Here is a 12,778-nt window from a genome sequence, read left to right as displayed (position 1 = left end):
CTGTGGAGGGCCCTGCCTGGGAAGCAAGAAAAGTGAACAGGGTGAAACAGCAGACAGTAAGCACCCGACCCTGAGGCTGGAGTGCCAGGCTTAGGATTCTGAAATTTGCAGTAGGGCTGCGGACAACAGACCCTGCATGTTTTAGGGTCTTAGCAGCAACACAGATCTCAGCTTCCCGAAGTCGGATGGAACTAAACGTGGAGAGCAGCAAGGAAGAGGACCAGCGGTGGGACGTGGCGAATCAAGTCTGGGGGTCTCCAAGCGCAGCCAGCCCGCTTTTCCCAGGCGCGGCGACCAGGGCCCGAGCCTGTCATCGAGAGAGGGCGTGTCTTCTCTCTGCCGCCCCGCCCCCCGAGTCTTGCTCGCCCCGCCCCGAGCCGGACCGGCCTCCCCAGGGCGCGCGGGGCCGCCGTTCGGTGCGCAGCTGCAGAGGACAGCTTCCGGGGGGCGGGCCGGCGGAAGTGAGGGCGGTCGAGGCTGGGCCGGCTGCTGCGGTAGGAGGGGCCGTGAGGTGAGTGAGTCCCGTAGCCGGAATCTGAGGTGAGAAATACCCCGGGGGCCGCCCGGGAGGCCGGGGAGCGGTCCTTTCGCCCCGCGGCAGGCAGGGCCCGGGCGCCGAGCGCAGCCGGCGGCTGCTGTTCCCGCGCGAGTTCTCGCGGGAGCTGCCGTTGTCCGCCTCCTGTGGCGGGGGAAACTGATTCTCCGAGGGGTGGTTGCTTTACGAGTCACCCCCAGATAGGGACTGAGCCGGGACCGGAGGCTTCTGGTCCAGGCTGCGCTGCCCTGTCGCCTCCTTTCTCCCGCGCACTCCGGCCCCTGGCCTGCGGGTCCAACGGCCGCTGGGCAGGCGACGAGGTCTTGGCCGACCTTGGCCCGGGTTGGGGACGCGTCCTGGCGAGGTCCCGCGCGGCTGCCCCCGGCGCAGCAGCTCCGGGCCCTCGCGGGAACCGTGGGGGCTGTCCGCGCAGGTCTCCGCCCGCTGCTGCGCTCGGCAAAGTTTGCTGAGCGCCCCGCCGGGCCCAGTGCCGCCGAGGCCAGGCCCCGCTCTGGAGCAGCTCCCAGCCTCCCGGGGGAGGCCGCGCAAACGTCCGGACGGCCACCACGGAAACGGCCGTGGCAGCGCCGAGGTGCTCAGACCTACCGCCGCTGGCGCTCGGGGCAGGAGCCTTCTCCAGCAGTGACACGTGGGCGGGGTTTCCAGCAAAGTTGGTATTGGCCTCCGCTGTCCCCTGAATTCCTGGAATGTTTAAGCGCTGGCTGGGGCCTGGCAGGCGGCGAGCTGCGTCTTGGGAGCTCCCGGCCTCCTGGCCAAGCGTTGGTTACAGTTTCTGTTTTAAGCGGCCTCCGAAGGAAGCCGGGCGCTGCGGGTTATCGGGAGAGGACCGACCCCGTCGGGGTGGAGGGATGCTTGAGCAGAGCTCCCAGGAGGGACTAGGAATTTGGCCAGAGTGTTTCCAGCAGAAGCAGTAGTGTGTGTGACTCGGGGCTCAGAGGTGGCTGTTTGGAGGCTGGCAGGAGGACAGCTGGGCAGAAGGCAGAAGGCAAGGGAGAAACAGGAGGTGTGGCTGTTAATGTCCAGCCAGACCAGACAGGCCTTGTCACTGGCAGGGAACTTGGCCTAGAGAGGGCCGGGGAAGATGGGGGTGGCAGGCCAGCTTTAAACACTGATTTGGAAAGATGCCTCCGGCTGGCAGTGAGGGTTAGGCCCAGCCAAATCTTGGAGGCAAGGTGGAGAGGGAGTGGCTGTAGTGACTGAAGTGGGAGGTCTAGAGGCACTGCTAAGTGAACTCGTGGGTTGCGTTGACATTGAGTACAGAGCCTGGCACAGAGGCAGCAAAGCTTGAAAAGACTTAATGCACTTCCTATTGCATGATCACTGAGTGACCCTAGACAAGTCCCTTCCTCCCTCCAGCTTCCTTTCTCCACGTATATCATAAAGTTGTTACACTGTCTCCTGAGATATGAGAGAAACTCTCTAAAGGAGTTCTCTCTGGAGAGAGCTGTTGTCACTCCATTCTGTCCCATTCAGAATTGGCCCAGGGCTCCCCGCCCCCCCCATGACTTCTCACCCAGGCATACTTAGCCCTCCTAATTTGTACGGATACCTTTGCAGCTTTATGGTACTCTGTCCCTCTTTACATATCCCTCCCCTTCCTGTGTGGGACTTGTTTTCCGTGTTTTCTTCCCTTCCTACTCTCTCTGAATTCACCATGGGGCCTGGGGGCCAGGGCACAGAACTTGCCAGGTCATCTGCCTAGTGTGCCTGCCAAGTAATGATCCTCAGGCAATTAGGGTAATGAATTCAGGTCCTGTCTCTCTGCTGAACTGTGAGTGCCTTGGGATTACAATTGTGTCTTACGCCTTCCACAACCCCTGGCACTAATGGGTATTAATGCATGAGCTCACTCACCCCATCTGCTGCATGCATAGGTAGCTATGGAGAGTGCAATCAGGAGTGACCCCACCTGTTTTGTTTTAAAGTTCACTAAGCACCTTAAAATTCCTTGCACCCACCAATTTCACTGATCTTTAAGGTCCCGGAGTGATAGCTTTTCCTATTACCTTTTAACAGATGGAGAAGCCAACATTCTGAAAGGTTAAATGACTTGCCTATAGCTGCAAAGCTAGGTAGGGAAATTTTGGGTCTTTGAACTAGAGGTATAGCTCAGTGTGAGACTAGTATTGTGCACATGGCCCTGGGTTTGATTCTTCAGCAACCCCCCCCCCCACACACACACACACCCATTCTGCAAAAAAAAAAAAAAAAAAAAAAAGTCTCTCTTCCCTGTAGCTCAGTAGATTGAGACTGGCCTGAGCTGGCTGAGACATTTCTGCCAGCTGCCTTTGAGTCTCCTTTCCTGCCCCCTTGTGGAGGCCTAGCAGTGCTTTTCCATGCTTTGCTTTTGCATCTCATCTTCAAGAAGAGCTTGGATGGTATTTTCACTTAGGCTCTTCTAGGAGCTTCATAGCTACCAGAGAATTCAATTAACATCTTTTGAAGTTTTGCCTCAGGAAACGTTAGGGTCCAGGAAGACTCCCTGGGTTAGCCAAGCTCACCCAGCAAATTTGAAATACAACCGTTAAAAGAGTGCGGTTTTGGAGAAGCCAGTGTTAGCTGAGGGCAGCCTCTTGGGCTGGTTTTCTCCCTTGTGAAGCTTCAGAGGTCTTGGTTTTAGTCATGGCTCTGCAGGGCCTGGTGTTGCGGGACTTTGGTGGTGTCCATCGAGTCCCCTCTGTGGGGGTTATTTCACAGGAAGGGAAATCTGTGGTTCCTTGAGATGGCCTGATATGAAGGAGTCACACGTCCTGCCTCCCCGAGCTGCCCTGTGGCTACCTTGTCCTTCAAGTGCAGGAGCTGGCTGAAATGTCGGGAATGGAAGCTAATGTGGTAAGGGGTGTTCCAGGGCATGGGTAAGGTGGGAAAAGTTGAGCCCTGGACCTGCTGAGGTACTGAGGCCCTGAGACTCTAATTCATTCTTCCTTTCCCCTGGATGCTTGGAACTGGAGCAAGACTGCCCTCCTCCCTCCTCCCCCAGGGAAGATCCTATTATAATCTTGGGGACACTTCAGGAGTCAATATGTTTCTGCCTTTCTGTGAAGAGGGAAGGGAGGGAAACCTGGATGGTCCCTACACCCAGCTAATCCTAGCCCCTTCCCTGGGCCCTCCCAACTTTCTTAGCAGCAGCAGGGGTCCCTTTGAATGCTGGCCAAAGTGAAGGCTTGGAGAACCTGCACTCACTCATAATTGAACTTGACTTTCTGCCAGAGGGTGCCCTGTCCCTTAGAGTTGGGAATTCAAGTCTCCCTGCTAAAGAGGAGAGGGCAGAGACAATAGGTGGATTTGTCGTTTCTGAGGTCATAGCTGCTTGTCTCTCTGCTCTAGACTATTCCAATCTGGCAAAACAAACCACATGGGGCTGCTCGAAGTGTAGTGAGAAGAATTGGGACCAACCTTCCCCTGAAACCATGTCCCCGGGCATCGTTTGAGGTGAGTGCTAGAAGGGCAAGGAAAGTAGAGGCTCAGACCTCATGGGAGGTTGGTGCCACCTGGTTTCCTGGTCCCTTTTTCAGTTGTTCAGGAAATATTTACTAAGTGCTTATAGTAGATCCTGGTCACTATGATTGGACACAAATCTGTTACTACAATGCTCAAGACTTTACATTTGCTCATAAATTAATAATCTTTCACTGCATCTTTGTTGTCTCTGCTGACTTGGATTTTTTCAGGCTCCAACAGTTCAGTTTTATCAGAGCAGGCCAAAGGCATTTGCTGAATCAAATCTCCAGACAGGTTATGTCTGTGCTCTGAGGTGTTTGCCCACAACCTGGCAAGTCCCCACATGGGACAGAGTGCTGTCTTTGGAACTCTGCTTTTCTCATGAGCCCTGAGTTGGCTACTCGGGCACTATTTTTAGTAGTTCTCTGAGGCTGTTGTCCCCATCCTCTTTCTGGCCAAATGTGTCCACTTTTTTACTGGGCTCCTTCAGTCTTACCTCTGTGTCTAGGGAGCTGTTAACACCCACTCTTTAGCAGAGGTTCCTACCTGGCCCAGGTCTCTGAGACCTCCTTCTGCAGTCCAAAGCTAGATAGTATTAGCCTGAGCAGTCTTCCTCTAGGAACTTATGATTAGGGACTAGCTCAGGGCTACGTGGTTAAGGTATGTGAGTTTGGGAAGCTGGGACATAAAAGAAGTACTGCTTTCTGCCCACACAGAAGAGACAGAAATATATACATGAAAGAATGTGAGCCCAGGCAGAACAAAAATGATGCTGTGTAGGAACTAGTTCTAGAGTTAGAAGTGATGTCTATTCAAGCCAGGAATGGGGTTGGAAATATGTGTGGATGAGGGGTTGTCCCATGACCCATATTGCCAGCTATTCAGAATTACCTAAAGGATGTGGGCAGGATGTAGTTCTGGCTGCCTTAGAAGTATCAGAAACAGGGAATACACCTAGGGAGTGTTACTGACTCCATGATTTGTCCCCACACTAGACTGTACATTCCAGTCCATTGGCCAAATGCTACTGGGCAGAGACAATCAAGGACATAGGCTTTCTCAGTGCAGGAGTATACGTGAACAGTATTAGTAATACTAGCTGACATTTACTGGGTACATCCTTTGTGTCAGACACTGTGCAAAGTACTTAACTGTGTTTATTGATTTAGTTGTCAAGAACAATGGAACATTCAGAGCTAATTCAGGAAAGCAAATGGACGCCTTCCTGAAGTGGCCCATCTTAGCAGTAGCTCCTGGGTCAGTGAAAGTCCTGCTTTGACCCTGGGGTATCACTTAACTCCCGTGAATGCCAGGTTCATTATCTAAAAGCAGAAGCTATCAGCTCCTGATCACCTACCAAACAATTTGTAGCAGAAATATTTGCATTTAATTCACATATAGGTATGTGCTATTATTTTATTATCTTAGGTGTATTACAATTTACTGAGGTTGTCTTCAAATTTGTGATCCTCTTACCTCAGCTTCCCAAGTTGCTGGGATTATAGTTGTGTACCACCACACCCAGATTTTGTTTTAATCATAATCAGCATGAGATTGATTCCTGTTTTTTTCATTTAACACGTTACCATTTACTCAGCCCCTCTTTTCCTTGGTGATTGTTCATTTGGGTTGAGGGGTTAAAAAATCCCCTTATGGGGGTTGGGGTTGTAGCTCAGTATAGAGCACTTGCCTAGCTAGCACATGTAAGGCCCTGGATTCAGTCCTCGGCACCACATAAAAAGTAGTAAATACAAAAAGGTATTGTGTCCAATATTAAAAAAAAAAAAAATTTAAAAAATTCCTTTATGGTTGCTTTTGTACAGTTAAATTTTTTTTATTTAAATATTCAGTTATCAGGTTTGCTTAACAAAACAGTGGTAGGCTGGGGCTGGGGCTCACTGGTAGAGCACTTGCCTCGCATACATGACGCTCTGGGTTACATCTCCAGCACCACAAAAAAACTAAAAACAGGGGCTGGGATTGTGGCTCCGCGGTAGAGCGCTCGCCTAGCACGGGCGGGACCCGGATTCAATCCTCAGCACCACATAAAAATAAAGGCATTGTGTTGTGTCCATCTACACCTAAAAAATAAATATTAAAAAAAAAAAAACCAATGCCATAATAATGTAGATCCTAACTGACTATGTGATTCACCTAGCACCAAAGAAAATCACAACTACCACACACACAAAATAAACTAAATTAGCTATAAAGGTATACAGAGCTAACCAGGGGAAATCTACCATCAATATAACAAGTTGATGAATTTACATCAGTATTCTTTTCTTTGGGGGGGGGGTACTGGGAATTGAACTCAGGGACCACTGAGCCACATCCTCAGCCCTATTTTGATTTTATTTAGAGACAGAGCCTCACTGAGTTGCTTACCGCCTCGTTTTTGCTGAGGCTGGCTTTGAACTCTTGATCCTCCTGCCTCAGCCTCCTAAACCACTGGGATTAAAGGCCACCATGCCCAGCTCTAGTATTCTTTTTTTTTTTTTCTTTTAAATACCTTTCCCAGCTCTAGTATTCTTTTTTTTTTCTTTTAAATACCTTTATTTATTTAGTTGTATGTGATACTGTGGATCAAATCCATGCCTCCCATGTGCTAGGCAAGTTCTCTACCACTGAGCCACAACCCAAGCCCTACATCAGTATTCTTAAACCTATAGGGCAATATAATTTTAAACAGTAGCCACCTCTACTAATCCCAGTGGCTCTGGAGACTGAGGCAGAAGGATCACAAATTCCAAGGCAACCTGGGCAACTTGCAAGACCCTGTATTTAAAAATAAAAGAACTGGGCTTGTAACAGTGATAAAGTACCCTGGGTTTCAATCCCCAGTACCAAAAACAGAAAGAAAAAATAACTGAGACTAGTCCCAATGAAGACCCTAAAGAAACCTGCTTCTGAACTCCTCACTCAAGCTGTTTGCAACCAAGAACCCCCTTCCACCACCCTAGGAAGTCTTCCCGACACTTAATTCTGGCTTAGATGCCTCCCATCCTACCCTGTGCATTTTGCCATCTCTGATTGGCTCATCGTGGTGTCAGTAAATGTTGGTGAATTTTGCTTCCCCACAGACCCTGCCCAACATCTCTGACCTGTGCATGAGAGATGTGCCCCCAGTCCCTACTCTGGCAGACGTTGCCTGGATTGCTGCAGATGAAGAGGAGACATATGCCCGGGTCAGGTAGCTAAGGCAGCAGCTAGGAGTGGGGAGCTTCTTCCCCAAAGTGGCAAAAAGCAAGGAGGGGCTTGTGAGAGGCTGGGGGTTGGGAGGCAACAGGAATGAGAGCTGTGGGCTCAGAGGGGAGCAGAACTTAGGAGATGAAGGAATCTTAGAAGGGATGCAGTGGCCATCTTTCTGTGATGGACATATTTTATCTTTCTCTGGTCCAGGAGTGATACACGGCCCCTGAGGCATACCTGGAAGCCCAGTCCTCTGATTGTCATGCAGCGCAATGCCTCTGTGCCCAACCTGCGTGGGTCTGAGGAGAGGCTCCTGGCCTTGAAGAAACCAGCCCTGCCAGCCCTAAGCCGCACCACTGAGCTGCAGGATGAGCTGAGCCACCTGCGCAGCCAGATTGCCAAGATAGTAGCAGCTGATGCAGGTAGGAGCCCCTGATTCAGAGCTATAATATAATAGGCTGTCCTTTCCCCCGGCTTTGGGAAGGAAAATGGTGGTCCAATTCAGGAGGGCTTAAGCCAAAGGCCCTGGGGTTGTCCTGAGGCCCAACTAGTCTGTTGGCCCTTGTTTGATTTCCACCAGTCACTTTGGGATAAATGGTTTGGTTAGGAACAAAACTTTTGTTCATCCTATGACCTCAGGTTGATTTCCTCCCTTAGCAAAAATCAGTGCCCTCTTCCAGGTGTCTTTAAGATCACACACTCTGCTTTTCAATTTAGTAAGCATTCATCACCACCACAAGATGTATCCCCTTTAAGCACCTATCCTCTCTTTCCTTGTCCTTTCTACCAGAGGTCACCTCTCCAGCTTTCTGTCTGTAGTTAAAGCAGAACAAATGGAAATGGGTGGGATCCAGCCTTGAGCAGAGGCATGGACAAGCAACAGGTGGATCTTGCCCAGGATTCTTATTGACTCAGTCATAGGTGCTAAACCTTATCAGTTGGGACTGCACTTAAATTTCCCATTTCTATTTCATGGCTGTTTTTGGTTTTGTTTTTTGGTCATCCAAGATAAGCAGAACTAGCTTATGAAAAAAAAAATCAGAGAATATTTCTTAGAAACTGAGGAAATTCTGTCTATTAAGATTTGGGAGAGCTGGGATTGTGGCTCAGCGACAAAGTGCTCGCCTAGCACGAGCGGGACCCGGGTTCGATCCTCAGCACCACATAAAAAAATAAAAGCATTGTGTTGTGTCCATCTACACCTAAAAAAATAAGTAAATAAATATTAAAGAAAAAAAGATTTGGGAAACTAGAAGGCCCCCACCATTGTAGTTTTTGCCCAGAATAGTTTTAGTTCACAGATAATAAGATTCAAAGGCGCAGAATCAAAAGCAGTGTCCCCGTGAGAGAAATAACAAATATGGGCCTTGCCTCTGTCACTATTGCATAAATTTAAGCCAGGGCTGTCACCCTGTAGCCCACCATGGAAACTCTGAGGCTTTTATGGGATAGATTTTTCTGCCCTTCTGGAACACTGAAGAGCCCCATGCTTCCCCATTTTTCTGAACCCCTAAGTGGGAAGGATAGTGAGGGACCCATTACTAGCTATATATACCATCCTGTACTCTCCCAGAATGCCATAGTGTCAGCCCAAGAAATAAATAGGTTCTATAGGCAGTGCTTGTGGGGAGAAGAGATCACTACTGTGTTGTAGCCCCAATGTCCATCCATGCCTGTTGTTTTCTCTTTCAGCTTCGGCTTCATTAACGCCAGATTTCTTATCTCCAGGAAGTTCAAATGTCTCTTCTCCCTTACCTTGTTTTGGATCCTCATTCCACTCTACAACTTCCTTTGTCATTAGTGACATCACCGAGGAGACCGAGGTAGAGGTCCCTGAGCTTCCATCAGTCCCCCTGCTTTGTTCTGCCAGCCCTGAATGTTGTAAACCAGAACACAAAGCTACCTGCAGCTCGTCTGAAGAGGATGACTGCATCTCTCTGTCCAAGGCCAGCAGCTTTGCAGACATGATGGGTATCCTGAAGGACTTTCACCGGATAAAACAGAGCCAAGATCTGTAAGTAGTTGACAGGGAGACCTAGTTTCCTATTTAAGTTGCCCGTGGTGATTGGATGCAACACACTTACACAAGTCCTCGGTAGTAGCCATTATGTCACTGGTTCATAAAGCCTGCTACATGGTTGCTAGTGCTGGGACCCCAGTTTGAGGAAGGAGCAACACTTCACATTTTGGGTTTAGTTGCCCCCAACCAAATGTTAGACTAGTGAGAATTTTACAGAGAAGCTCATCTAATCCAACTTCTGTCTCTATGTGGCCTCATCATTTAGTTTTCATATTGCTAAGTAGCAGTGTTTCCGGGTCTCAACATCAGACTTAGGGGTTGTATGACACAATAAAACTATAGATAGTCTTGGTGCAAAGAGAATTTGTAAAAGTCAAGGATTTCTGCTTTAAAAGACAGTGGTCCATAATGCAAAAGCCCTTGCAAGTACAAGGCTTTTGAGATTCACAGGTAGTTTCTAAACCTGTAATTGCTCAGGTTTGTTAAAAATACACCATAAATTTACCAAAGCAGAATCTCCAAGGAGTGGAGCTCTTGTTTCTGTGGGAATATGCTGGAGCCTGGGGAGGCTACCTCCAGCCCCCTTGAAAAAAAGCCCTTCCAGTGTCTCCAAGTATGGTCTGAGCTGCTTGGAGCTCATCGGATCCTTATTGCCAAGTCCCTCCTCCCACTTATGTCCTGGGATTTTTTTTCTCCTTGTAATAGAAGAAGCTAGGTTGATGACTAAGAATGAGAAAGAAAGTAGCCCTGTCCACAAGAGTTCAGAATTATGATAAACCAGTCATTTACTTTTAAGGTTTAATGGTGGATTTTGCCCCTTTTATATTGCCTAAAGACCAGTAGAACACCTTCGTGAGAATGTATGGGTGAGGCTGGGGTTGTGGTTCAGTGGTAGAATGCTCACCTAGCATGCGTGAGGCACTTGGTTCAAACCTTAGCACCACATAAAAATGAAATAAAGATATTGTGTCCACCTACAACTAAAATAAAATAATAAATATTAAAAAAAAAGAATATATGGGCATCACTACATGATATAGCAGGTAATTTGAGTCTATCTTAGTCTGGTCCCAAGAGTTCCTTATGAAATGTGAATTTTTTTTCTATGATTCTGAATCTCATAAAAGTCTCTCTCTCAGCTCCCCTGGGGGGAGGACAAGGTAGTAGGCAATCTTTTTTTTTTTTTTTTTTAAAGAGAGAATTTTAATATTTATTTTTTAGTTTTCGGTGGACACAACATCTTTGTATGTGGTGCTGAGGATCGAACCCGGGCCGCACGCATGCCAGGCAAGCGCGCTACCGCTTGAGCCACATCCCCAGCCCTAGTAGGCAATCTTCAACACAACTTTTCCTCAGAACTAACAAGTCAGAATGGCCAAGAGTCATCAGTTCCTTCCCCTGTAGACTCTTGGGACAAGCTACTAAGGAAAGATAGGGTCATAAAGTGGGAGCCGAAGTGTAGCTACCAGAGGCCAGTGGTCCTTTATTTTGCCTATACTTATGTATAGGTATTTCCAGAAGTAGTACAGCCTTCTAATTAAGTGAGATTGGGAACTAGCAAGGTTGGTTTTAAAGTGTGGATTCATCACTTGTTTAATGACTACCAATGACTATAGACAAACAGCATGCCCTTCTGTGCTTCATTTTCCCATCAGTAGAGGGGACTTGCAATGGCAGCTGCTTCACAAGATTGTTCTGAGGATTCAGTGAGATATTGTGTGCAGACACAGAGCAAGTTCACCCTAAATACAAGCTATTGTTCTCTCTCTAGGACCCGGAGTTTAATGAAGGAGGAAGACCCTGCTGTGCTTATCTCTGAGGTCCTAAGGAGGAAGTTTGCTTTGAAGGAAGAAGATATCAGTAGAAAAGGAAACTGATGGCACTCCACTCTGCAAACTCAGTCTCATGCTCCTGGAATTCCTTCAATAGCTGCCTTCCTCACCACAGATGTTTCTGCCTCTCAATACAGTCTTGCTGACAAGCTAGATCTTGGGCTGAAAGAGAAGAGCTGGATTATATGTTTTCCATTTGAGCTGAGACACTTGTTTCAGGTAGTTGTAATATGGTGGAGTCTCAGCTTAAGGGGAATGAAAGAAGTTTGTTTTTCCTTGTCCCCGTGTGAAAATAGGACCTAAATGAATGAATGACTTCACTGCATTAGACCCCATAACTGGTCTCACCAGACACTTTGTGCCAGCTGTCACTTACTCTCAGCAGCTTTCTTGCAGCAGAGCAGGGCTGAGGGGAAGGGGCTACAAGTGTTTATGTACATGTTCACAGGGCAGGGAAGATCTTATGCTGCTCCATCATAAACCTACACCAATGCCCAGCAGTCACACCTTCCCTGTCTAGATGTAGAGTTCAGGCCACTGGTATAGCCAAGACTTGGGCTGCTATTGGGAGGCCTAGGCTATTTTTTCTTAAACATGTTTTATAATACTGTACAACCAAATCTACCCTCCAAGGCCCTGAGGCCTCATCACTTCCACCGACTGAAAACTTTTCTTCCACGGACTCTAGTAAGTCCAGTAGTTAAGAGAAATGGGGAGGGGAAAGAGCATACCATCCTTTTAGGCCCTTGGCTGACTATTCCATTGAATTGGGCCAAGGTACATACTTAACTGCATCATGCATGCATGACTCAGATGCCTTCGGGGCCCTTTCTCTAGGTATGTATACTGTGTGTGTTTGGGTTGAAACACTAGCTGATATTAAATGAAGGATTTGGAGAAATAGTACATTTTCTTTGTCCATCTCTGAGTTGTGATTATCCAGCATCCTTTAAGGGTAGAGGATTTCTATTAATTTTAAGGTACATGAACTTTCTTAAACAGGCTCCTGGCTTACTCTTTTTTCTTATAAGGTCCTGCACTTTAGTAAAAGTAAACTTCCCTAGGAAGTTTCTTTCCCCTTTATGGAGAGATTTTGCCCTAAACTCTTAAAAGCAGTTCCATCTTATACTTACAGGTTTGCCCCTAGAGGTTGTTTAAGCCTCAGGTACTCTACCTGCAACATGAGAAACTGCCACCTTGTGGACTATGCTTTGGGTAAGAAAGGGCCAAATAAGACCTGTTCAGGGCAATGACAGAATATATTAAAAAGTTTCTTTTTCAAAAGTAAAATTGGTAATGTCTTAATTACCACTTGTTTTACACTTTGTGAAAGAAGAGTAACAACAGCTACATCTAGGTTATATACATCACACTTTTTTTTTAGGGGGACTATTTAAACAAAGTACAGAATTTGAATATGCTGTATAACCACCACAAAAATAAAATAACAAAAAAGACTACCCCCATCCGGTTGGGGAGATTTGCCTTTTCTCTCAAAATAGTATTAGGAATGGACTAGGAACAGAGCTCAGTGGCAAAGCACTTGCCTAACGTGTGTGCAGTCCTGGGTTTGATCCCCAGCACTGCACACAAAAAACACACACCCAATCAACCAACCAATAAAAAGATATCAGGAATAATGGTTCCAAGCCTAGGTTGAATGGGTACGATTACAGCCAGAAATGAAAAGAACACGCACCCTTAAGAAAGGACCCAGTTGAGCGTGGGAAAGGGCAG

At 47.7% G+C, this 12,778-nt stretch overlaps 1 protein-coding gene across 5 annotated transcripts; it reads left to right on the top strand.

The window, feature by feature from the left end:
• The first annotated feature begins 379 nt into the window (after nucleotides 1–379).
• Nucleotides 380–11,947, top strand: Mtfr1l (mitochondrial fission regulator 1 like). 5 transcript variants are annotated; one of them, XM_058571046.1, is made up of 7 exons: nucleotides 380–511; nucleotides 3,254–3,388; nucleotides 3,884–3,988; nucleotides 7,081–7,190; nucleotides 7,400–7,611; nucleotides 8,882–9,203; nucleotides 10,981–11,947. In XM_058571046.1, exons 2-7 carry the CDS (start codon nucleotides 3,365–3,367, stop codon nucleotides 11,084–11,086), a joined length of 879 nt encoding a protein of 292 aa, XP_058427029.1. In that variant the 5' UTR covers nucleotides 380–511; nucleotides 3,254–3,364; the 3' UTR covers nucleotides 11,087–11,947. The 5 variants fall into 5 exon arrangements, with proteins under 5 accessions (XP_058427029.1, XP_046324506.1, XP_046324503.1 ...); XM_046468550.2 differs by having other exon boundaries at nucleotides 456–540; nucleotides 8,918–9,203; XM_046468547.2 differs by having other exon boundaries at nucleotides 456–540.
• The last annotated feature ends 831 nt before the right edge of the window (nucleotides 11,948–12,778 follow it).

This window comes from Marmota monax, unplaced genomic scaffold, assembly GCF_021218885.2.
Source record: "Marmota monax isolate L192 unplaced genomic scaffold, Marmota_monax_Labrador192_F-V1.1 WCK01_AAM20220418_F8-fsc00008, whole genome shotgun sequence".
Lineage (NCBI taxonomy): Eukaryota > Metazoa > Chordata > Mammalia > Rodentia > Sciuridae > Marmota > Marmota monax.
Note: the sequence above shows the minus strand (reverse complement) of the source record. Positions and strands in the feature narration are given on the sequence as shown.

What these genes read in the sequence shown, in the direction of transcription:
- Mtfr1l (XM_058571046.1), top strand. Translation starts at nt 3,365, where the DNA reads ATGTCGGGAATGGAAGCTAATGTG. An exon ending in CGGGAATGGAAGCTAATGTG is followed by an intron (nt 3,389 to 3,883) that starts GTAAGGGGTGTT and finishes TCTCTGCTCTAG; the next exon opens with ACTATTCCAATCTGGCAAAA. An exon ending in GATAGTAGCAGCTGATGCAG is followed by an intron (nt 7,612 to 8,881) that starts GTAGGAGCCCCT and finishes TTTCTCTTTCAG; the next exon opens with CTTCGGCTTCATTAACGCCA.